The sequence below is a fragment of the Python bivittatus genome, unplaced genomic scaffold (assembly GCF_059951505.1).
Source record: "Python bivittatus isolate LINGU-HERP-01145 unplaced genomic scaffold, Pbiv_v1 ctg000580_np1212, whole genome shotgun sequence".
Lineage (NCBI taxonomy): Eukaryota > Metazoa > Chordata > Lepidosauria > Squamata > Pythonidae > Python > Python bivittatus.
The window spans coordinates 3,434,153-3,458,234 of record NW_028277087.1 but is presented as its reverse complement, the minus strand read 5'-3'; the positions used below and the strand labels follow the sequence as shown (position 1 = coordinate 3,458,234).

General features: G+C 46.9%; 1 protein-coding gene across 1 annotated transcript; it reads left to right on the top strand.

Moving 5' to 3' along the window:
• Positions 1–524: 524 nt before the first annotated feature.
• Positions 525–19,754, top strand: C2CD4C (C2 calcium dependent domain containing 4C). The gene is made up of 2 exons (XM_007443117.3): positions 525–705; positions 14,959–19,754. The coding sequence occupies exon 2, from the start codon at positions 15,011–15,013 to the stop codon at positions 16,322–16,324; it is 1,314 nt and encodes a 437-aa protein (XP_007443179.2). The 5' UTR covers positions 525–705; positions 14,959–15,010; the 3' UTR covers positions 16,325–19,754.
• The last annotated feature ends 4,328 nt before the right edge of the window (positions 19,755–24,082 follow it).

Sequence of the window (24,082 nt, the reverse complement as noted above, 5' to 3'; positions counted from 1 at the left end):
AAGGATCTGGGGCGGGGGGGGGAACCCAACACATTTTGGAAACTGACACTCTCTATGGAAAGATCAGGAAAAAAAAAAAGAGGATATAAGGAGAGGAGGAAGAGGGAGGAGGAGGAGGAGGATAAACAAAGATCATTGAACAGATCTCTCTTTGTGTAATCTTTTCTCCAGGCTTGCGACGTGGAGAGAGATCCGACCGGCAGAGAGAGATGAATGAGAGAGATCAGCCCGAGGAGCTGAGCACTGGCTGCGTTTGCGGGCGTGAGAAAGCAAATTAGGACGGTAACAACCCGACCCAAGACCACAACTCTCCCGGAGGCGCCGTGGCCGACTGACAGCTCGGATCCCTTCTCTGCAGGGCAGCGAAGCAAGACCTCCGTCTGTCTGTCGGTCGGTCGGTCGGTCTCTCTCTCTCTGGGCGCGCGCCTGGGCGCCCGCGAGCGCGCGGCGAAGTTGCCAGAAAAAGCCGCGGGCCCCTATCTTAGGAGGAATACGGCCCCGTTGCGGAGGGCTTGGTGATCGGGGGTTGCTTGCTGGTGCCTGCGATGAATGAACGGGGCTAACCTCGCGGGTATAAAAAGACGACGTCGCCGGTTCTTGCCCGTCTCGTCGCGAGCCGAAGAGAAGACGGCGGCCGGCTTTGCGCCTTCCCCAGGGCGACTCGGTTTCCCAGCCAGGAGCGCCAGGCAGAGTTTGCAGCTTACGGTAAGTACAGTTTTTCGACTTTAAAAGGGGGGGGGGGGGCGGCTGAGAAGGCTCGGGTGTTTTTAGGAGCATCCTCTGGACCAAGCCTAGCTCCCTCCTCCTCCTCCCTCCCCGTTTTCCAAGGTTTAGGAAATCTCTCTCTTTATTGATCTCTCCCTACGTGATTGGAGTGCATCCCGGAGAGCCGGTCCAGATCGCTAGAAATCCCATCCCGGCTGGAGGGCAGGAGCGAATGGTGGCTGAAGTTCACCAGGTTTTTATTTGGGATGCAAGAGGCGACGTGAGGGATCAGTCTGAGCATGTTCCCGGCTGTAAGGCGATCGACAGTGCCCTGAGCATATGCAGAGAGCACAGAAGGATCCTCTCTAGCCAGCCCCCCTTCTTTGCTCAGCCTTATTTTGTTTTTTAACAGTGTTTCTCAACCTTGGCAGCTTGAAGATGGGTGGACTTCAATTCCCAGAATTCCCCAGCCAGCATGGCTGGCTGGGGAATTCTGGGAGTTGAAGTCCACGCATCTTCAAGTTGCCAAGGTTGAGAAACACTGAAGTAGAGAGTTATTGCTACAGTCACTGATATCCAAGAGAACACAGTACTTTCTCTTTGGGAAGAGGGTCAGGCAGAAGGCAAACTTGGAGGCTGAGAATTTAAAAAAAACAACCCTCACGTCCACAACAGAAGTCGACATCACAAGGAGCGGGTTTATGTTTGAGAGGGATCTGGGTCAGATAGTTGATGACCAAGTGGGGCTGGGGGGAGGAATGGGCCTAATATGAGACAGAGTCAGGAGGGAAAGTGTTTAGGAAACAACCCGGCTTATTAGGAACTGAGATTCGGGGGCTGGAGAGCCTTTCTGACTTTTAGGCTGCAGTTTTGATTTCCGCAGGGAAATTCACCCCCGAGGAAAGACTTCTGTTGGCATCGGGCTTTGCAAAACCTGTTTGGCCATTGCAGAAAGGCAATAGGGGCCATGTGCAGGGAAAGTGTGCAGGTAGAAGATTTGCCCCTGACGGTCCTTCTCAGCAGGTAGATCCCTATGCTATGTACAGTTTGGGCCAAATGCTCACTGCTGTTAGTATCCTTTTTTCTTTCCTTTTAAAAATCCCTTCTGGGACCAGTTTGGAGGAGCCCAGTGGGTCTCCCCAAGATGCAGGGAACCCTCTGGTTTCCTAGGAGGTCCAGGTGGGTTTCACCTGGATGCAAGAGGGCTTCCTTCATCCTCGCAGGAGGATCTCGCTAGCCAGCTGGAGGGCAAGGACCTCTGTACCCATCAAGAGCTATGTTGGAAGCTGCTTCCCATAGAAGGAGAGCTATTCCTTGCCAGCCTAGTATTATCAATGTTGAGTGTACATTGTTCTCAGGGTAGTTTTTCCAAGCCTCACTTGGAGAAGCTGGGGCTGAACCTGGATCCTTCTGCATACAAACCATTTTAGTCTTAGAACTATATATCTGGATATGTTCAAGAGAAGTTTGGCCTTCACATCATTTCCTCTAGCCTAAAATGTTCTTCATTCATCATTCCTTGGAATATTCTCCACTCCTCCTCCCCCCCAGTAAGATTGGCACTGAGTGAGATCTAGCCCAGGGCAGACTGGCATGAGAAATGTGAGTGAGAAATCAGAAATGTAACTGAGGATCTTTTCCAGACTGGCTACTGCCAACAGCCTCCTCCAAACTGTTGGGTTGTCATCACCATTATTCTTAACCTGACTGGGGATGGTGACATCTACAGTCTTAGCAAGACAGAAGTTCTACATCCCGTGGAGATGGCTCGCCACTTAGTTCTGATAATACAGGAAGATAGATGAAGCCATCCCATGCCAGCCTAACCCATTATCTGCTGAGCTGAGAATGATCTCAGAATGTTCCCAGGTTTACTAGCAGACACCCTTTAATTATGACTATATTTTGCATCAATGAATTATATGGACATTTCAATAAACAAATAAATGGCACCGAAAGCCAACTCTCTGAGTCATAGTCTCATATTCTGTTCTGACCTCGAGACTCAAAGCCTCCTTCTTAGTTCCTGAAGCTTCTCTTCCTTCCTCTGCCTTTTGTTATTGCTGGCTTTCTTTTACTGTCATTCAAGCTGTACCTGAAAGCGAGAGCGAGCTCGTCGTTTGCACTGTAAGAGAAGTACAGATTTGGTTTTGGTAAGGCAAGATTTAAGCAAGAGAGCAAGGTCCTCTGTCCTTAGGTTCATGCTTCGTTGAAGCTGGAGACCAGGAAGTTCTCCTCTCTTGCTTCCTCCTAGTTTTATTATTTTATGCAGGAAGGAACCAATAAACTGTCTTTGAGCTATTTCCTTCTCATCTAGGTTTGGGTGCACCACCCTTCCCCACCCGGCTACAAAAGGTAGAGCTAAAAAGGTTGCATTGGGCAGAGTGAAAAAGATCTAGAATGTCCCCCATTTTTCCATCTCGCAAGAGCCTTGGGGTATTTAACAATGCATACAATTCTTGTTGCTGCCGATATGCTGCTTCTGATGCTTTGCGACCAACGGACATAATTTTGCTAGGATTCTAACGATACAGCATGGAACTAAACTGAGATGGTTTAATTAGATGGTCTTAGCGGTGCAGACAGGTTGGGTCCTATCACACTGGGTTGTGTGCTGGGGGGGGGGGAAGCAAGCAAGGGGCTTCTACCTTCTGCAAAGAATTTGGCCCCAGAACTTTCAGGAACATACTTGTCTAGATTTTGAAATAGAGCTGGTAACATCCACCCTTGAAAAAAAGCCATTTGAAAGAAAACAAAGGATTTTTTTTCAAGGTGGAGAGGAAAGGTCTAAACAGAAACATGCAAAACAGTTGTGATTAACTTCACACAACAGGCAAACTACAGGGGGCTTGTTTTGAGATTGTGAGTCCAGAACAAAACATTAGGGGATGACCCTCGTGTTTAAAAACCAATCCTTTGCAAACCTATATTTTTTTTCCTGATCCAACGAACCCCACTGCATAGAAATATAAACTGGCACACACAACTTCAGTGCCCTAGCGCAGGAGGGTGAGGAACCCAGCCACAAATATTTACATGCGCGCGCACACATACCATTCACTCACTTTCTCTCTGCTGGGTTGCGCTTAAAACAAACTCTTTTGAGAGAACTCTGGGAATTATTCGAACACACGGTGTGGATCCAGCAACTTTCAACTAGCTGTGTGCAAACAACCCGACTGAGTTAGCTTCTCCTGGAGCAATTAACACCCCATGTATCTTGCAACACACAGTCGATTAACCAGTAGGTCACGTAGTAGCTATTTCTGAGTTTCGCCTGCTGCTCCCTAGAGCAGGAAATTCATTTACTGGTTTCTTTTCCAGTGAACAAACCAAAAGAGAAAGTGAAACTATCTGGGCGTGGCCTGAGCCATCCCCACCCCTTTCTGGCTATTTTCCACCTGCCTGGTAGACCACCAAGGGGGTGGTGAGAAGACAAGATTTCCTAGAAAAGCCCTATTTTCATAAGGTCTCTCTAGGACAGTGTTTCTCAACCTTGGCTTCTTGAAGAGGCGTGGACTTCAACTCCCAGAATTCCCCAGCCAGCATGGCTGGCTGGGGAATTCTGGGAGTTGAAGTCCACACTTCTTAAAGCAGCCAAGGTTGAGAAACACTACTCTAGGACTTTGTCTTTGCCTTGGGAGGGAGATGGGACCGTTCACTCCCCAACCGCACGATGCCAATGACCAGATGAAATTAATTTAATTCAAGCAGCCCAGGGTTGTTTGGATCTCAAAGAATTCTTCCATGGCTGGAACGACTCCCTAACTCTCCTCTCTTGACTTAGGTGCGAGATGCGACAAGGGCTGTTCTTTCAGAGCTTGCACATTTCACCCGAGTTGGGAAATAGTGCATTCTGGCATTTTGTCCCACTCCTCCTCTGTACGTAGCTGGTTTTGTTGCTGTCGTTTTCCTTTCCGCATTAGCAACGCATCTGGAAGTCTCAGGAAAGTACTGCAAAAAATCAGTCTGGATGTCAATGTTTGTATCATTGCATCAAGATTCCTTTCATGCCGTGTTTGGCTGCTGGGCCTCGGTGCCGTTCTGCCGTGGCCGAACACTGCCAAAAAGATCTTGATGTGGCCATCTGAATGATCGTTACATTAAGATTTCTTTGGTGCCGAGTTTTACTAATGTGTGCCTGTGCCATTCGGCATTAATCAAACCCTATGCAAAAAGAATATCGACAGAAGCTTCGCTTGCTTCTTCTGTATTCCTGGTGTTTTATCCTTGCATGTCAACAGTGCTGTGTGCAAAATTCAAGTCGGGGATTTTTTAAAAGAAGAGCAGAGTACTCTCAGATTGGGTTTGCATAGAATGGATTGTTTGATTTCAGGTTAATTGAAGACCACTAGCCGCATTTCTACAAGTTTGGTGGAGTCTTAATGCTGGTTAGTTTTTTTCTGGCTTATTGTGTGGACCATTAAGTTAGATTGTGAACCTCAGGAACATCTGTAGGGGGCAAAAAGGGCAAGTTGGTGGCCAAGTGAATGGTGGAAGCCCAGCCCTTTTTTTATATGCACGTGATGCATATACAAAAAGGATGGAGCTTCAGTCAGGCTGCTGCAGCCACCATCTTGCCTTTTTTGACCCCCCCTCCCTTGCAACACTGCTATTTGTGGTTCGGTGTACTGCATGGCCCCAGAAAATGGGTTCAGTCAGTAACCACATTTGAGCAGGTTGTGTGAATGCAGCCCAGACATTTCGGTTCGACGCAGAAAAGAGGATGAGTTAATTTGGAGTTCTTCCAGGGACTGTTTGAGGAGCCTCTCTTACCTACCCCTGAGGAAATAATTAGGAACAGGGAGGTTGGCTTTGGAGTTCATAACTGGAGTGCTGTATTCGTCAAGTTCAGAAGCTCGGAGAAGAGTTTAGGTTTTCTATCTCAGGCCAAAAGGATATTCTGCTAGAGAAGAAAATTCCATGGTGGAAGACCAAAATTTGCATCGTCCCTCACCTGAAACTTCCATCTCCAGCTGTGGACTGAAAGGTTAAGTGGGTTTTCGAGAGCAGGTGCGCATCCCCAGCGCTGGTGCTAAAATTTGCATGGAAATGTCATCAAACACCATATTCTTGGAACATCTCCCGAATTGAAGCAGGGCATTGCTTGCCCTTCCCAGTTTGGATGGCATCAGAAGCACTTTCTCACATCTTTTCCCTCCTTTGCAGAAGGCAGGCTGTGGGGAGCAAAATTCAAGCCTGCGTTGGAGGAAAATCAACGAGATTGTGTCAGCGCTCCCAACGTGCTTTCATTGCGTCTTCAGCTTGCTGTCCTGCATATCTCCTTTTGAATGCAACCCCACGTTCCCCCCCAAGGGATTCCACCCCCCAACATCAAAATATCCATTATTTTCTTTTCTGACCTTGTTTTGCTGGATTGGCACAGCTGCTTTAGGTCAGTGCGGCTGTATATTTGACAAATAGCTTCTGTGGGTAGCATTGATTTTCCGCCCCCACTGAAGGCTGTGAGAGATAAGGAAAGTGGGAAGGAGGGAAATGAAAGTGTGGAAGGAACCTGTTCCCTTCCCCAAGGGAAGCAAGAGCTTGTTAGAAAGGGCTTAGTCATGGGTAGCGAAGAAGCTTCGGCAAAGGCACCTGGCGTCCTCTGGGTCCAGCGGAGAAAGGTGCGTCTGAGCTCAGGGACTGTGATTTCACACCATGGATGGGAAGCCCTTGAACCTGGCTGAGAATGTAGCTCTTTATCCAGGGATGAGCACGCTGGAATGGTCTGGTGGAGCTGAGAAATAGAGCTTTGAGGATTTTCCTCTTTTAGGACACTAGCAAAAAACGGTGGATGTCTACTGGAGGACCAGGGTTGGGGAGCGTGGACCAGGAATAATATATTTCTCACCTCTCAACCCCAGGCTGGGTTCCTACAACATGCTAACTCCTAAAGCCCAGTTAACTCAATACGACAGGCTCAGACCCCTCAAAGAATTTTTAAAAAGGGATGGACATTCGTTTTGAAGGGTAGGCATAAGAAATTGGAAGACTCTTTGATTCATATGATCTGGTCTTATGCAGAGTTTCTCAACCTTGGTAACTTTAAGACGTGTGGACTTCAACTCCCAGAATTCCCCAGCCAGCACAGCTGGGAGTTGAAGTCCACATATCTTGTAGCTGCCAAGGTTGAGAAACCCTGAGCTATAGCTTGTTTCAGTTTCAGATCATTACGTATGTCAATAAAAATTTGGGAAGACATAGTTAAGGGCCATAACATTATACTGAACCGTATTCCTAAAATATGGAATTTGCCATTTCATGAAGAGCGTTGGCCCTATTGAGCCTGGTGCCTGATCAAGAGGATAATTTTACATAACTGGAATAAAACTTACCCTCCTGAATTTAAGGAAGGGATCCAAGATAGGAGTGTATTAACTATTTCTGAAGAGTTTCTGTCTTCCAGAAATGAGAAGAAGAAGCAGTGTGTTTCTATATAGTCTAGATTTAATGAAAGGCTTTACTTAATTTTACATTGCTATATATAGTTATTGTATGGATCTTTTTCCCCCTCTATTAATTACTTTTCTTTTTCTTTCTTGTCACATCACCCTCATCTATCTAGGCTTTTCTTCTTAACTGTATAATCATTTCTCATATCTTTTTCTTTTCCTGTTGGTACTCTAGTTTTTTTTAATTTTGCCATTTAATAATAACAACTACAAGACAATGTTTACACCAAAGAGTAGACCATAGGATAGCTTCATGTGATGATTCATACAACAGGCTAAGGCAGGATTTCTCAACCTTGGCCGCTTGAAGATGGGTGGACTTCAACTCCCAGAATTCCCCAGCCAGCATGGCTGGCTGGGGAATTCTGGGAGTTGAAGTCCACACTTCTTCAAGCGGCCAAGGTTGAGAAACACTATTCTAGGACTTTGTCTTTGCCTTGGGAGGGAGATGGGACCATTCACTCCCCAACCACACAATGCCAATGACCAGATGAAATTAATTTAATTCAGGCAGCCCAGGGTTGAAGATGGGTGGACTTCATGGCTGGCTGGGGAATTCTGGGAGTTGAAGTCCATACATCTTCAAGCTGCCAAGGTTGAGAAACTTTGGGCTAAGGCAAGGAGGAAGAAATTGACAAACCAGAAAGGGTTCCCCTTAAACAATTCTTTTTTTGTTCCTTTTCCTTCCTTCCTTTATCCTACCCCTCTAACTCTTTTTCTGTCTTAAATTACCTTGTTGGCGAACTCTTTAATCACCAGCTGCTTTCCGGACTCTTTTAATCTTCTTAGTCTTTGTTCCTCCTTGGATCCTTCTTTTTGTTCAGGTTACTGACTCATCTCTGATTCCTTTTTTTATCCAAAGTCTTTGAGAGCATTGCCCTGTCACAGCTGATTTTTCATTTCTAATGGCCTTCACAATCTATTTTGATCAGGATTTGGGGCAAGTCATTCAACAGAGATGACACTTTCTTGAGTCTGGGAAGAGATTTTTTGGCCAGATTCCAGCACCTTCGTCACTGCTGGTTCTTTTCACAACAGCATTTGACACACTTGACCATCCAATATTGTTGTCTAGGTCAGTGTTTCTCAACCTGGGCAACTTTAAGATGTGTGGACTTCAACTCCCAGAATCCCCCAGCCAGCATGTATTATATTAAGTCCACATATCTTAAAGCTGTTGAGGTTGAAAAACATTGGTTTAGGTTATGGTCCCTGGGTATTTTTGGCTGGCCACTTGATTGGGTCACATCTTATAGAATCATAGGGTTGGAAGGGAACTTGGAGGTCTTCTAGTCCAACCCACTGTCCAAGGCAGGAGTCCTCATACCATCTCGGACAAATGGTTGTCCAATCTTTTCTTGAAAGCCTCCAGCGATCGAGCACCTGCAACTCCAGGAGGCAAGCTGTTCCATGGCTTAATAGTTCTCACTGTCAGGAAATTCCTCCTTATTCCTGTGTGGTCTTCTTTGTGGTCTTCTCGTTCTTTTGCAGTGTTGATGGTGGATTTCTTTTGATGGTGGATATCTGGATGGTTGATGCTGGATATCTGCAGTGGTCTTCTTTTGTGGTCTGTCTTTGTGGTCTTCTCATTCTTTTGCAGTTTTGATGGTGGATATCTGGATGGTTGATGCTGGATATCTGCAGTGGTCTTCTTTTGTGGTCTGTCTTTGTGGTCTTCTCATTCTTTTGCAGTGTTGATGATGGATATCATTCCCAGAAGTTTCCCCTTATGGTGAGTGTCCCTCAAGGATCACTCTAGAGTCCTATTTTTCCCCTCACTTCCCTTAAGTGTCGTAATTCGCAATTAGGTCTGACAATATCATTGTTTCACTGGTGATGCTCACATCTACCAGTCTCTTGGGCGCACTTGGTCAACCATGACAGAATGTCTTCTTAACCTTTTTTCCTAGAAGTCCTTCTACTGAATATGGATGAGATGGAGATGCTCCTGTTTGGGCCTGATTGCTTTTCCCCTTCTCTATTGTGCTTCCCCCATTTGTCTCCAGGACCCCCAGATGGCCTCAGTCTCCTCTGCTCCAGTCTTGGGAACTCGATTGATGATCAGATGACCGCCCATGTTTATTGATCATACAGGGCAGGGTGGGATGCTAATTTTCATTTGATGAATAGTTGTAGGATCCAGGGTCTTCTGAAAGAGTTTTATTGGTGAATGCTTCGGTTATTTTGTGCCTGGATTACTGCAATAATCTTGCTGCTGATCCTTTTCTCCTTCTCCTTATCTTAATCCAGAACCTTTTGGGAGCTTTGCTGTGTTTCTTGTGTCTTATTACAGTGTGGGGCTCTTCACTGGCTCCTTCTTCAAGTCAGAACCCAGTTTAAATTGGTCAGCCCTTCGAGACAAGAAGCACCAACCGTGGGTACTAACACTACCTTTATTGTAAGGTTACGATAACAGAATCTTGCAAGTCTGAAAGTATTTCTCCACTCCTTCTACTCTCCGCAAAACTCAGGAGTGTCCCTTTTGAGATGCTTCCCATGCCTCCTCTCCTTCTGTGGACTGAGATACCTTTTGCATAACAGTTTGTTTGTTTGTTTGTTTATTTATTTATTTATTAAATTTGTATGCCACCTATCTCCCCCAACGGGTGGCTCACAATTAAAACCACAAACCCAAGCCATTCAAAAATAATGCCATATAATTAATGGTATTTATGGTTTAATTTATGGTATTTATAATTAACGGTATTTATTAACAGTAATTAATGGTAAGACAATAACAGTTGTCTCATCTGCGGTTCTTCCTCCTGTCTCCCAGGGTCATTCCCGCAGACCATTGCAAAATTGCAAGCGCTTCCGTTTAGAGCTTTCCAGCCGCAAACCCCATTAGTAGCTGTCTGCTTTTATTTCTCCCTAGGATCTTGTTATCGCCTTATGTTCCTCTGAGTAGATCTTCCTTTCCTGTCTTTGTTCCAGACTGTAGTCTCCAGGGGCCAGATCCTTCCTTCCCTTCATTGCTATGAAAGTGGGATCGCTTTTAGAAGGGGGTCGGAGATCTGCTTATTTGGCAAGTGGGCTAGCACAGGCCCTGCTCGTCCCTCCTTGCTCTCATTAATTTTGGCAGTTCTGAGATTCATACCAGCTTTATTTTAATTACAATCTCAGTTGTGCTGCAGGGTGTTGTATATGTGTAGTTATTCTGTTTGTTTATTAATATTTATTTGTTGGTGTGGCTGTTAAGCTGTGAACTATTTTTGTTGGATGGCATTCTGTATTTAGGGTGTTTACAGTGGTAAAGGTGTGCCATAAATCTGTTGGTGTTCTTGTTAGCTGGATTTCCTGCGACACACTGAACCACCAACTGCACAATCCTATTTGAGCTCAGCCTAGAGTGCAAAGGGTCTGGAAGTTTCCTCTTCCTTTCATCAAAAGGATCAAAGCACCTTTGCACTGTTGTGCTACAAATCCTGTTCCTTTTAAATGTGTGTGCAGTGTGCAGCCAGCATCCCAAAGGTGTTGCAGAAGAGTGGTGTTGCTTTCATCACACTGCCCTAACTGAGCCCCCTCTGCTGCTAGCGTGTTGCATGAACCCAGCCGGTGGCCATGCTGGAGAGTTGACTTTGCTCCCAGGGCAGTCTCAGCGCAAACCAACCAACCTGGTTCCAATTTTGTTTAGGCCATGGGGAGGTTGCCTTTTAGAGCCACTTCCTCCATGTTGATTCTCTCTTCTGCGTGTCCACAGAACCATGAGGACTAGAATCTTGATTTTAGAGGCAGGGCAATAACTCAGTTAAAGGTTTCATCTCCAGTTAAAGGACTGAAAAGGCTTAGAGAGACCCAAGGAGACAGCCTGAATGGTCAAGAACTCAGCAGCGTGTAAAGGAGTTTCGCCAATGTGGAAAATGAACGACGACAACAACAGGCCAATGCGTTGTGTCTCTCCTCATACCGTGCCTGATGCCAGGCGGTGGAAAGCCTCCCCTGATGGCCTCCTTTTTGCTCTTCATCTTCCTTCCACAGCTGGTCAGTCTGGAGACGCTTGTGTCTCCAGGAGGGTGGGGCAAAAAAGTCAAGATGTTGGCTCGATTTAATGCACCGAGAAAAGGAGTCTGTTAAAATCGAACCTCTGTTAAATAATGCCTGTTCAACAGGGAATGGGATTTTTAAAGCTCCAAAATGCATTAAATAGATGAAAAAAATCTACTTCAGTGACAACGATGAATACCCTTTTTGAGAGGCAATGAATATTGTCTAGACGGCTTCCTGAAACAATGGACCTCTCACATCCTTGTCTGTTGTTGCGGCTGAAGTCTGTTTTTGCCTGAAATTTGGACAAAATTCAGGTTCAGCAGATGCTCATGAAATCCAAATTCCCCTCCACTGAGTTTCACTGTATGATCTCTATGAGTTATATATCACTCATTGAGTGATATATAAAAACGTTGGGATAAAATATAATAATTATACTCCTAATAACAACATTTGTTTAATGGTCCACAATTGCAGAAACATTGATTTCAGGCCTGCTAGCTCAGATGCAGGAGGTAACTGGTAGCCACCAGCCATCAATATTAGTAGCCACTGAAAACTGAACCTTCACAAAGATGTCCACTTCCTTTTTCCAATCCTCCAGATTGTTCTTCCAGTTGTTGGTTGTGAGTTCCGCCACTGAATTCTGCGGGGTGAAAAAGTCTTCCTTCTGTGGGTCTTGCATCTCCTTGCATTGAATTTCAGAGGATGACCTGAAGTTCTAACATGTCCCCATTTACCCTCTTTCATTCCAAGCTCTAGGTCAGTGTTTCTCCACCTCAGCAACTTTAAGATGGGTGGACTTCAACTCCCAGAATTCCCCAGCCAGCATGCTGGCTGGGGAATTCTGGGAGTTGAAGTCCACCCATCTTAAAGTTGCTGAGGTGGAGAAACACTGCTCTGGGTGAGGCAGTAGGTGATCCCCAGCTGATGCGTGGGGCGCAAAGCAGTCCTCTCCCGTTCATATCCAGAATGTATCATGCAAATCCAGAATCTCCTTCTCTGGGTTTGCATGTGACACTCAGAGTGTGAAAGGGAATGGATTGCCCTGATGTAATGGGCTGTGAGAATAACCTTGAGGAACAGGAGGAAGAGCTGCAGCCAAGACAATGGTCAGATAAGAGAAATCTGAGTCTGGGGCAGAAATGTAATTTGAGAAAACGTCTCAGATTTGACTCTCCCTAGTTCTCTTTAGGATAAAGGCGGGGGGGGGGCACACTGAGAGTTTCAAGATTCTGTTACCGTAACCCTATAATAAAAGTCCTTTTAGTATTCCTAACGTTGGTGTCCAAGTCTGGTCTACCTTGAAGGGCTGATGTCTAGCTGTTGTATCATCTTGATTCTGAGTCTCAGGGGAGCAAAGGCAGGTAAACCTTAAATTCTGGGTGAACCACAAGCCTTCTCCAGGGCAATCCAGTGGATCTCCTGCTTCCTGCCCAGTTTGCATTGGGGGAGGCTGGGTCTCTTAACAACAAAAAGGCTCAGTGGGTGATAAAGTAGCTGTCGTTCATCAGCGAAAAGAAAGGGGGTATGGGGGTACCTTTGCAGTGAGGTAAAACCTGTTCTTCGTTTTCAGAGATGGTGGTATCCCTGACTAGAGCAAGGGTGTCTGTGGGGTGTGTGTGTGTGTGTGCGTGTGTGCATGTCAAAAATGCCAAGATGGCAGCTACAATCATGCCTCTGAACCCCTGGCCATTTGATGCACGGGCTTTGATTGCACGGTTGTGGCTAACACCTTGACTTTTTGACCCCTCCCTGCAGATGCCCTTGGTGTAGGGCAAGATCTCCCCCCCGCCCCGGATTCCAAATTCTTGCCCGGTTAGAGTCCATTCTATTCACACAGGGCTAGGTTCCTTCTGTATCGCTTCCCATGCGCTTCTGCTTGTGATCCCCATGAGGTTGTGATCTCCCTGGCCTTGGGAATAAAGAATTAAAATCAGGGAGAGATTCCGAAGAATCCCACTTTCCTCCTAAGCCCTTGCAGATGGCGTTCCTCAATCCAATGCTACGGTCCCAGAATTTCTCCACTTGGAAATGTTGGGGGTCAGCCAGCTGCAGTTCAGCAAATACCCTTAGAAACAACATTTACCCATTATACAAAGTCCCTTGAAGCACTGTAAATGTTTTCTAGCAGGGGCAAAGCTCTCCATCTTGACTCTGCCCTAAGCTATGGGCTGCATTTTTATGGAAGCCAGATAGGAAGAGTATTGACACTTTTGAACTTAGTGTTGGAGAAGACTCCTGAGAATCCCGTGGACAGCCAAGAAAACAAACTGATGGATCATTGAACAAATCAACCCAGAGTACTTACTAGAGTCACAAACAACCAGGCTCAAATTATCCTACTTTGGACACATTATGGGAAGACATGATTTCTCTCTGGGGAAGGCTCTAATGCTGGGAAAGATAGAAGGAAAGAGAAGAGGACAACCGGCAGCAAGATGAATGGACTCAGCTACTGTCAGCCCTTCGAGGTAGTCCAGACAAGAAGCACAACCAGAAGTACTAGCTCTATCTTTATTGTAAGGTTACGGTAACAGAATCTTGCAAATCTGAAAGTACCTCTCCCCGCCCCTATTTTTACTCTCCTGAAAACTAGGGAGGGTCCCTTCTGAGACACTTTCTCCACCCCCACCCTTCCTTTGGACTCAGATTTCATTTATCAGACCATTGCCTCATCTGCAGCTCTTCCTCCTGTCTGCTGAGGTCATTCCCATGGCCCATTACAGTTATAGTAGCAATGGGTGCCCGTTGGAAGACCTGAAGGACCAGGTTGGGGATGGATCCTCCAGGAGAAAATCTGTGTCTATGGTTGCAAAAACAACTTGATGGTGCATAATCCATCAAATCTTAAGGTGGTTACTGAATTAATCCATTTTGTGGGTTGGCATAACACCCTGAACCATGAACTAATCCAACTGGGTTTGCCAAAGATATCAAGACACTCTAAAAGAATATAAGTTCAGCCCTAACCAAGTTGGCTATGTTGGGCAAACACAGTCCCTGTGGTTGTCCCTGACCTGGTTAAGTGTGTTGGGTGAACCCAGCCAAGGAAATCCTCCGTTTACTTCCAAGCATTGCTGAAGCAACATCTGAATTTCCTCTGTTTTGTGCCCCTGTGTTATGTGTGGACCTGTCCAGAGTCCTGCTGTTTTTGAACTTCTGCTTCTGGGTTTTTCTCCAGTTGTAATGCGTGCTTGAATTTGCATGCCAGCTTGGCTGTGTTTGTTGCTTAGAATCGGATACCCTGTTATGTAATTTTTTTGAGGCTTACTTCATGCACAGGTAGAGGCTCCTGGGTGGTTAAAGGAGGAGAGGTTTAATTTTAGAGCTTTTTGGAATTCTCCACCAAGTTTGTGGGCAAAACAGTTGGGCGGCACTCATTCTTCGGAAGTTTTCCCAAGGAACGACTCTCCCTTAGGAGTGCTGTGCAGAACAATCCACGGGGAAGAGTTCTATCACCATGTTTTCCATGGGCACTGAATGGGAATATGGGAAATCTGGGAGGTTGCAGGCTGCAAGAGAGGTGATGCTATTCTGAGAAACAGAACATACAGGTCTTGGCAATGGCATCGAGAAATAAGTTTCAGAAAACTACCATCCACCCCTGAGATTTTCCTCTTTCCCTTTGAAAGAAACTTCAAAAACAAATGCTCTTTCATCCAATTGAATCTGTCGTGAAAAAAGAGAGAGATGGTTTCTCTGCTGTGCTGTAGTTAATTTGCAAATTAAGAGGGCATTCTGTACAATCAATGGGAGGAATAGAAAACTCACACATCGTCTCTTGAATATTATTTTTTCTTTTATCTTCCAGGCCTTTGGAGTTGTCCATCCCCTCCTAAACCTGTAGAAGAAAAGGACTGAGAATGTGGCTTCTAGAGAAGATCCGGGGCTCGGTGGAGAACGGCAGCTCTCGGGGCACCGAGGCTGGAGATAAGCAGTCCAAAGGTCCGTTGTACAGCAACGTCCTGACGCCTGATAAGATTCCAGATTTTTTTATCCCTCCCAAACTCCCCGCGGTGCCTCCTGAGGCAGAGGGAGTGGAAGGGAACGCCAAGCCCAACCTGGGCACTTCCGCCTCTGAGCAGAATTTGTCTGCCCGCAAAGCCCAGCGCAGCCCCCGTTTGCCCGTGAAGGCGGTCTCTGAGAGCAAGAACCTTCTGAAGGCCGCCAGCCGGCACATCATCCAGATCGAGAGTGCGGATGAATGGATGTCCGAAGAGGACTTCAGCACCAATGCGGACCCGCAGTCGCAGACGGCCATGTCGCTGCCGTACGTGCCCAAAGCCCAGACCTCGTACGGCTTTGCGACATTGATGGAAAGCCCCCATACGCGCCGTAAGGAGTCTCTCTTTCATAGCGAGCACACCAGCCTGTGCCCGTCCCAGTCCTCCTCGCCCAGTTCTCCACGGAAGTCCACCTCCGGAGGGAGCAAGACGAATGGAGAGAGCGCCCACCTCAACCCCTCAGACATCAGCATGTCGCTCATGAACCCCTACCGCTACTTCAGCGGTGGGGAGAGTGACACCTGTTCCTCAGCGGAGTCTTCTCCTTTTGGTTCCCCGTTGCTGTCAAGGTCAGTGTCCCTTCTCAAGATCTTCAGCCAGGAGAGCCAATCCAAGGTCATCAAACTGAAACACTCCGTGGCTCGCAACAGTTCCCTGTCCACTGACGATAGTTCGGCGGACACCAGTCCCAGCTCGCAGCGTCGCATGCGCTGTGCAACCCCCCCAGCTGGGGGGGCCACCGGCGGAGCGCAGCAACAGCCCCTCGGCCCTGTGGACTCCCAAGACCGATTTCACAAGGAACACGTGTTCAGTTTTAGCAAAGGAGGCAGCATCCGCCTGGTGGCCCAGTACAACCCTTCCAATGCCCGGCTGCGGGTGCGCATCGTGGCCGCGGAAGATCTCTACGACAAGCACTGTGATGTCAGGAGCATCAACTGTTGCGTGGCTCTCTATTTAAACCCTGGCAAGCTGCAAAAACAACGGAGCACCATCATCAAGAATAGCCGCAACCCCATCTTTAACGAAGATTTCTTCTTTGACGGGTTGGGCATTAGCAACATGAAGAAAATGTCGCTCAAAGTCAAAGTGGTGAACAAAGGCAGCAGTCTCAAACGGGACACTCTGATGGGCGAAAAGGAACTTCCCCTCGCTTCCTTGCTCCCCTTTTCATAAACCAGCTTCCCACCTCCTATATCTGTGCCTGCCGCTTCCCCCAGTTGGCTTCTTTTCCTGCTCTGCAAACGGGGAGGGGTCGGAGGTCTGCTGAAGCAGATTCCTCCAAGTCAATCGGTGTTTCCCTAAAATGGGTGTTGCATGTTTGAGGTCCAAGGGTTGGGCGTCCCAGCATTCTAGCATGAAACCTCAGTAGCTAGCAGCCTGATCCTATTTTCTTGGAAGGTTGGGATGGTGTTTGTCTCTTGGGTCAGTCAAGATATGTCGCCTGGTCACTGCGAGCCAGTCTTCTTTCACTGTTACCGTGTTGGAGGAACAGTGGAAGGTGACCTGGGAATTTGAAGGGAACCAAGAAGGTTCCTTCCAATAGGTTTTCCTTGGAGTAGGAGGTAGTTGCATGAATAAATCAGGTTTCCACCCTGTTTTTGAGCCTCTTCCTCACAAAATGCATGCCAAGAATCAGATAATCTATCCCTTTAAGGTGCATGCTGGTTGCATTTGAGTATGTCGTGTCATTGAGCAAGAGCCATCCACTGGAAGATGGTGTAAACAGCCCACTTGGCTTCTGCAAAAGGGAAGAAAGGACGGGATCACCTGCTTCACCCAGCCAGGAATGTTCTTCATGCCCCAATTGGGGCAAATTCCAGTTTTCAATTTGGGAGCTAGTATTGGCGTGTGCTTTCCGAAGGAAGTGGTACAAGCCCTGGGCAAGAGAATGAGTTGGACACAGAAGAACTTCTGAAGCCCGGCTGATCCAGCAATTGTCCCAAAGAGGCTGTTCTGCAGGATTTGGAGGATTGGACAGGGATCCTGCCTCTCTGCTTTGCTTGTCTTTAGGGGAAATTGCAGAAATCAAAGTGATGCCCAATACAAACCTTCAAGCCGGGGGAAAAATGGACCTACAGAAGTTGCACTGTCTGGACAGTAGATCCCATGAAGGAAGACGTGCAGAGAGATAGAAAGAGAAAGAGGAAAAGAGATAATGTGCACTGCAATATTGAGGGGCCATGGTTATTTTTAATATTTTGATATCCTGGCCTGAGAGACAATCCTCAATAATAATAAATCATAATAATTTAAAAAGTGGGTTGGGAGATACTCACGGAATTGCCTTATCCTGCACTGTTCTGCTTTTTCTGAGTCTTCACAGGCTCAGATCTTTCCCAGCCTTAAAAGCTGAGATCTTTTAACCTGAAGTTGACATGGTTCAAACCCATCTGAAGATAAAGCTCATCTTCCACTGAACAGTGATGTCCTCCTTAGGAAAACAGAGGGTCCTTATTAGGACATCCCACCTTCCACCCAAACAAGAGGTGGCACGAATCAGTGTTAGCCTCTACAGCAGTGTTTTTCAAACTTGGCAACTTTAAGATTGTGGACTTCAACTCTCAGATTTCCCCAGCCAGCATGGGAAGTTGATGTCCACAATCTTAAAGTTCCCAAGGCTGGAAAATGCTGCTCCATAGGATGTTCTTCAGGGACATTCAGGCTGAAAAAGAGGTCTTTCCCTGCTGAACCTGGAAATGCTGAAGATTGAACTCAAGGCTTCCTGCAAGCCAAGGACACATTCTTTCCCCAAACTGTGGTTCCTTCCACTTGGGTGAAAAGGGATATATTCATTAGCTCCTTCTTCTTTGCCCCAATTTTCCCAAAGCTTAAAAAACAAAATCTCTTGTGCTAAGAATCCATTGTTACCACCACCCACCCACCCATCTATACGTAGCTGATGTTCTTGCAGAACTTTAGGACCACGATCAAGGAACCATTGAGCAGGAAGAGCTGGGCTACCCCTATTTTGCAGTCCCTAAATTAATACCCAGGTAGGATCTGAAGAGAAGATCCATTGAGACCATAGTCTGAAATACAGGTAGTCCTCAGTTAATGACCACTCATTCAGTGACTGTTCGAAGTTACAACGGTGCTGAACAAGTGGTACTTATGACCGGTCCTTGAAGTTTCAGCTGTCCCAGCACCCCCACGGTCATGTGATTGCAATCTGGGTGCTTGGCAACTGGCTCGCACTTATGACGGTTGCAGCATCCCACGGTCATGTGATCGCCATTTGTGACCTTTCCTGCCAGCTTTCCACAAGCAAAGTCAGTGGGGAAGCCAACGGGAGGTTGCAAGTCACTTGGGTAAGTCGCATTCCAGTAGCTTTTTCCATCAAGAAGCCTGGCTATGGCGCCTCTGCCTGCAGCAGCAGCCACCTGCGCACCCCCCCACCTGGCAGCAGCCACCCTGGCCCTGCTGCAGTTGCGCTGCACCCTGATGGCTACCCATGCACCCTTGCACACCCTCGTGCACCTGGCAGCAGCCACCCCTGGCCTCATCACACAAGCAAAGTCAATGGGGAAGCCGGCAGGAAGTTGCAAGGAAGTCCTTGCTTAACAACCCATGATCCTCGCTTAACGATGGCAACAGGGAGTGCCAGGATTCCCATCACTAAGCAGGATTGCCATCGCTAAGCGATGCAGTCATGTGACATTGCCCTTTATGATTGCATCGCTTAGCGATGGACATTCCGGTCCCAATTACCGTCGTAACCCGAGGACTTCCTGTAATGGACCTGCATCACGGTCTGTATCCCTTTTTAAAGTGGGGGTATGTGTGCTGTGGAGGAATTCCTGTATCAGCTTATTTATGACTAGGGTCTTCCAGTCCTCTTTTTAATCCAAGTCTCAGATTGCAGAAATAACCTCCCCTTTTGCTCCTCTGTTGGTGATGTGATGAGAAAACCGTGTTAGGGGAAACATAACACTGCACGCTTCACTAAGAGGTGACAAGAGACAACATTTCTGGATGTGCAGTGACTACATACGCTTGCTTGGTGGAAGGAAATAAGTTCTGCCCAAGCTCAGGGGGTCGTACATTTTGGTTTCCCGGAGCATCAGCCCTGAAGATAATTTTTTTGCATCAGAGGCCTAGACTGCATGCTTAGTGTCCCATGTGTCAAGAATGACATCTTAGCTCCATTGGTAACCCTCGGGCCTTATCAGTGCTCTCTCTCCACGGCCACAGAGAAGCCCTGGTTCTTTTGTTCCAGCTGAAGCCCCACATGTAAAAAAGGCAGAGTTTGGATTGCATGGCTGTGGCCACCATTTTGACTTTTTTGACCTCCCTCTGCAGATCCCTCTGGAAACCCCTTTGTAGATGTCGCACCAGAGTCACCTCTGGGGAGTTGCACAGGTTGCGAGTCAGAGGAGTGCCCAGGGACTCGGGGCAAAGAGGCACGAGGCGAGAAAGCCGCCAAGCACCCGTATGGGTGGGTGAAGTCTTTCTGCAGAACGAACCTGGCGTATCTTTGCGGGTGGAGGAACACAGCAGTTATTAAGCCACATTCAACTGTTCATTTAATTGCAGCTATATGGGTGGCTTTTTAGGCAGTCTTGTAAACCCAGGGGTTTAAAGTTGCTGAGCATATCCCATAAGCAATTTTTTCCACCTTGGTAACTTTAAGATGGGTGGACTTCAACCCCCAGAATTCCCCAGCCAGCATGGCTGGCTGGGGAATTCTGGGAGTTGAAGTCCACCCATCTTAAAGTTACCATGGTTGAAAGACACTGCCGTAAAGCAACACATTTCTCCACTCAGGGTAGAAATCTCGTTTTACCCTGGGGGCTTTGAAAATTGGAAATGAGACCCTTAGGCATCTAAAATGTATTTTCCCCCCACCGACTTTTTTCTTTCCATCCAGATTCCTATTCCATCCAGCTGTTAGAATAAACAGATCAGCCCATGCTCTGAAATCATTGCAGCCAGGACCCCCCCTCCCCGCATACATTGATTAATTGATGATGTGCTATCAAGTCTCTTTCAACTTCTAGCAACCACACAGATTTTCTCCATGGTGATCTATCCCTAATCTGTTCCTTCACACCGACGTAACTGAGTCCATCCTTCTTGCTGCTGGTCGTCCTCTTCTTCTCCCCCCTCCTCCAAAATTAGCACAACATACAAGCTTTGGTATCTTTGGGGCTGGGGGGGGGGGGGGAGGAGGCAGAAAGGGGAGATTTTGAACCGGAGATTGAAATCTCTGCATTTTTTCCTCGGCCTGGGTTAGAGTGGAACCTCAAAGGAAGCCAAAATCTGAGTTAATCCTCTTTCGTTCTGTTTTGTTTAATCTTGTTAATAGAGATTCAACTATAATTTGCTTGGTTTTTCAAATGTCGTTTTGCGTTCGCTCAGGCTTCGGGATTATGAATTGGTGTGGTTGCCCCAACAAAAGATGGGAGATATTTCGGGGGGAACGGGAGAACAGGAGAAAACTCTATTGATTTGCTTGTTTCGTTCAGGATATCTACCGGAATACGTGTCGGTTAATCATCTATCTATTGAATTCTATTTTTGCATGATTTTAGTTGACGTTACAAGGAGATGCACTTTTGTACCAGTTGCTCTGTTAGCAAGCGGTCTTCTCATCGATCGAGATGTCTCTATATCTAATCTATCTATCTAGATATGACCTATGGCTGTATTTTGATCCTGTGTAATCTGGATGCCAACAAACAGTTTTGGAATCAAGTTTCTTGCTATATGAAGCTGTTGCGTCTTTTCCTTCTTTCTCGGTTTCCCTTGTGGGTGCGTGTGCGCGCGTGTGCACCTGTGTGCTCCCTGCTCCAAATAACTTATTTTTTTAAAAAAAGGGAACGAACACAAACACACACATACCCAGAAAGAGTCCCTTTTTAAAATGACAGTGGCTCAGAGCGTGAGATCCCTTTCCAGCTTACCTGCGCAGCATAGCGATGAAAGGCAAATTGTAGCTGATGCCTGTCGATGGACTTATTGGTACATAGGAGGGGGTGGCTGGTGAGAATATGGCTCCCAATTAAAGAGACTGCCCTCCTTCCTCTCCCCTCCACCCCCCCCACCACAATGCACACACACTGCTTGGCCACGATTGTACAGGATAGAGACATAGCAGGCTGACCCAGCTGGGGTTGTGAAAGCCACGAAACCAGACGGAGGGAGATCAGCTTCCAAGAATGCAAAGCTCAGAGCATTTTGCAAGATGGATATTTTCAAGGGATTAAGAGAGATTTCCTGGTCAGGAGAGCTCTCTTTGGAGTCGCCGCGACTTCATGGAATATTCATAAATATTCCATCTGCTTTGTCAGCCGCAGAATGGGAAGGAAGGGAGCAAGCCCAGGAAGACGCAAAACCCCCTCGCCCGGAGACAGCAGACAGGACACAATTTCCTGAATGGGCCATGAAAAAAAATCACAGAAGAATATGGTTTCCGCGTAAGGAATTGGGAAGGCCATTTTCAGTCCTGAGGGCCATGCTTTGAGACGAACGTCGGGGCTCAGCAGAAGGATCTACAGCAGTGTCCAAACTTGGCCACTTTAAGATGAGTGGACTTCAACTCCCAGAATTCCCCAGCCAGCATGGGGAAGACTCATCTTAAAGTGGCCAAGTTTGGACAACACTGATCTACAGGGTCAAAAAAGTTCTAGGTGGCCCCAATGGGGCCATGGAAACTCCAGTTTTTTACGTGTGTCACCTAAAAAGGTTGCACCATTGTGGCTGCCATCTTGACCTTTTTGACCACACCCTGCAGACATCCCTGATCCTCAGGATGGATTATGGGGCTTAAAAAAAAACATTAAAACATTTCCAGCATATGTGTGTGTGTGTGTGTGTGTGTGTGTGTGTAATAATAGGAAAGGGGACATTTGATTAAAGATGCTCCTTTGGAGGTGGATTATTTAAACATTCCCTTTGGGTGCAGTACCGCTCAACAATATGTACGGATGACGTGCACTTTCAGGAGGGAGATGTGCCTGGAGAAAGATCCAGCAATGTGTCTGATTCTGATTCACTTCGCAGCCACGGCTGCTTTTCACTCCAGACAACAAGAACATTGCCTGAGGATCACAGCTGATGAGTCATGTCTCCTGTAGTTCCAAAGCTCTTTTGGAGGGCACCGCTTGAAAATACGACGAACAAAGCCTGTGGATTGTTAACATTCGTGCATAAGGTGACTTGGGTGTCCAGCAGGCGTGACAAAGTGGAGAGAAATCTCTCTTTTTTTTTGGTGAAGACTCGGTCAACAGGAGAACTGGGCACAAAACCTTGGTGGGCACCTGGTGAATCGGCATGGTCCCCTTTCTGCATTGCCCAGAATATCCATATTATGCTCTTGACATTTGACCACAAATGGGCACTTTGGCAGCCCGATGTTTCTGCAGTTTTTCCAGAGGGAACAATAGATTCTAGCATATCCTTTTAACCCTGAAATCTTGCAGTCCTTCCCCCCACCCACACAAAAATGGCCCTTGTGGGTCCTTTTAAAGATTAAAAAGCGTCATGGCCAGGGAGGGGAGAACAGCTCAGAATATAATCTAGGGCAGGGTTCCTCAACCTTGGCCACTTTAAGACGTGTGGACTTCAACAACAGCAAGGCTGGCTGGGGAATTCTGGGAGTTGAAGTCCACGCATCTTAAAGTGGCCAAGGTTGAGGAACCCTGATCTAGGGGATCTACATTCAAATCCTCACTCCACCCCGAAGCTCACTGTGTGAGCTGAAATTCATTGCATACTGTCTTTCTCAAAGGACTGTGGTGAAGTTAAAGGGGGGGGGATGAGCTGGAGGAAGAGTGTTGATTAAATCCATTGGCATTCTTCACGTACAAAGGATATGCTTTTCGTCAACTCAATCAGGCTAGGCAGATCTTTTTAAAATGAATTCCTCGCCTTGTAGAGTTGGCTAGCGTCAACGTGCATCCTCCGAGCACATGAAAGCCATGTTCGGAGAAAACATTGCACCCAGTTTAAAGGTAAAATCTCTTTAAATTGACTTGGGTTCCTGGTGAGGTAAACACACCCATCTTGCCTTCGTGGCAGCTACGTGGTGGTTTGGTGTTGCCTTCTGCCAGGGGTGTCCATAGCATGTGGTCATAAAAGTCACAATGGTAGCCCTGATGGTGCAATCAAAGCTCTGTCTGGCTTTTATGTGTGGCACCATCTTGACTTTTTTGACCACACTTTGCATCTTCTGAGATGTTTTTTGGACTCCCCAGTGTAGTTACAGCTCTGGTATTTCACGTTGTCTCCCGTCCATGTACCAACCAGGTCTATCCCTGCCTTGTTCTTCAAGATGACTAACCTGTAGCTACCTACATAGGCAAAGACTCTCAAATCACACTCAATTTCTGGCAACTTCAGGGATATTTCAATGTAGTTTTCAATGTAGCTGTCATGGCAATCATATGGAAGTTGTTGACTTCATGTGGATTCAACTTCCCAGTCTAATCTGAAACACACAAACACACACATCCCACAACGTGTTCACATAAGAGGCTGTGCTCAGAGTAAGGAACTCTGTCATGACTTAATTCTGATTTAGAAAACAGTTGCATATTTTGGTGCCACTCAGTTGGCTGGACTTCTGGTGGCTGCAGGAAGGTGTGTTCTTCATCCCTCTCCAATCAGTAATATCGTCCAAAGCTATTCTCAATCATCCTTTCTGTCCGTTATGTTTTCTTCCTTCCCCTTCCCTCAGTGTTGCCAAACAACGTTGTTGTTTTTCTGGCGCATCACCCACTCACCCTCCCAGGACCAAAGTATATGAGTTCTTGCTGGCTGATTCTCACCCCAAGGTAGACCCCTGCTTTGATTGGGTCCAGGTCATCCCCAGCATGCTGACACACAAATGCTCTGACCCCGTTTTAGCCATGTTATGTGAACCCAGCCAGTGGGTTTTATGATCTTCTGACATGCTAACCACTGCACCATACTGCCACCCCTCACTGCACT

Coding starts and splice junctions, on each gene's coding strand:
- C2CD4C (XM_007443117.3), top strand. CDS start 15,011: ATGTGGCTTCTAGAGAAGATCCGGGGCTCGGTGGAGAACGGCAGCTCT.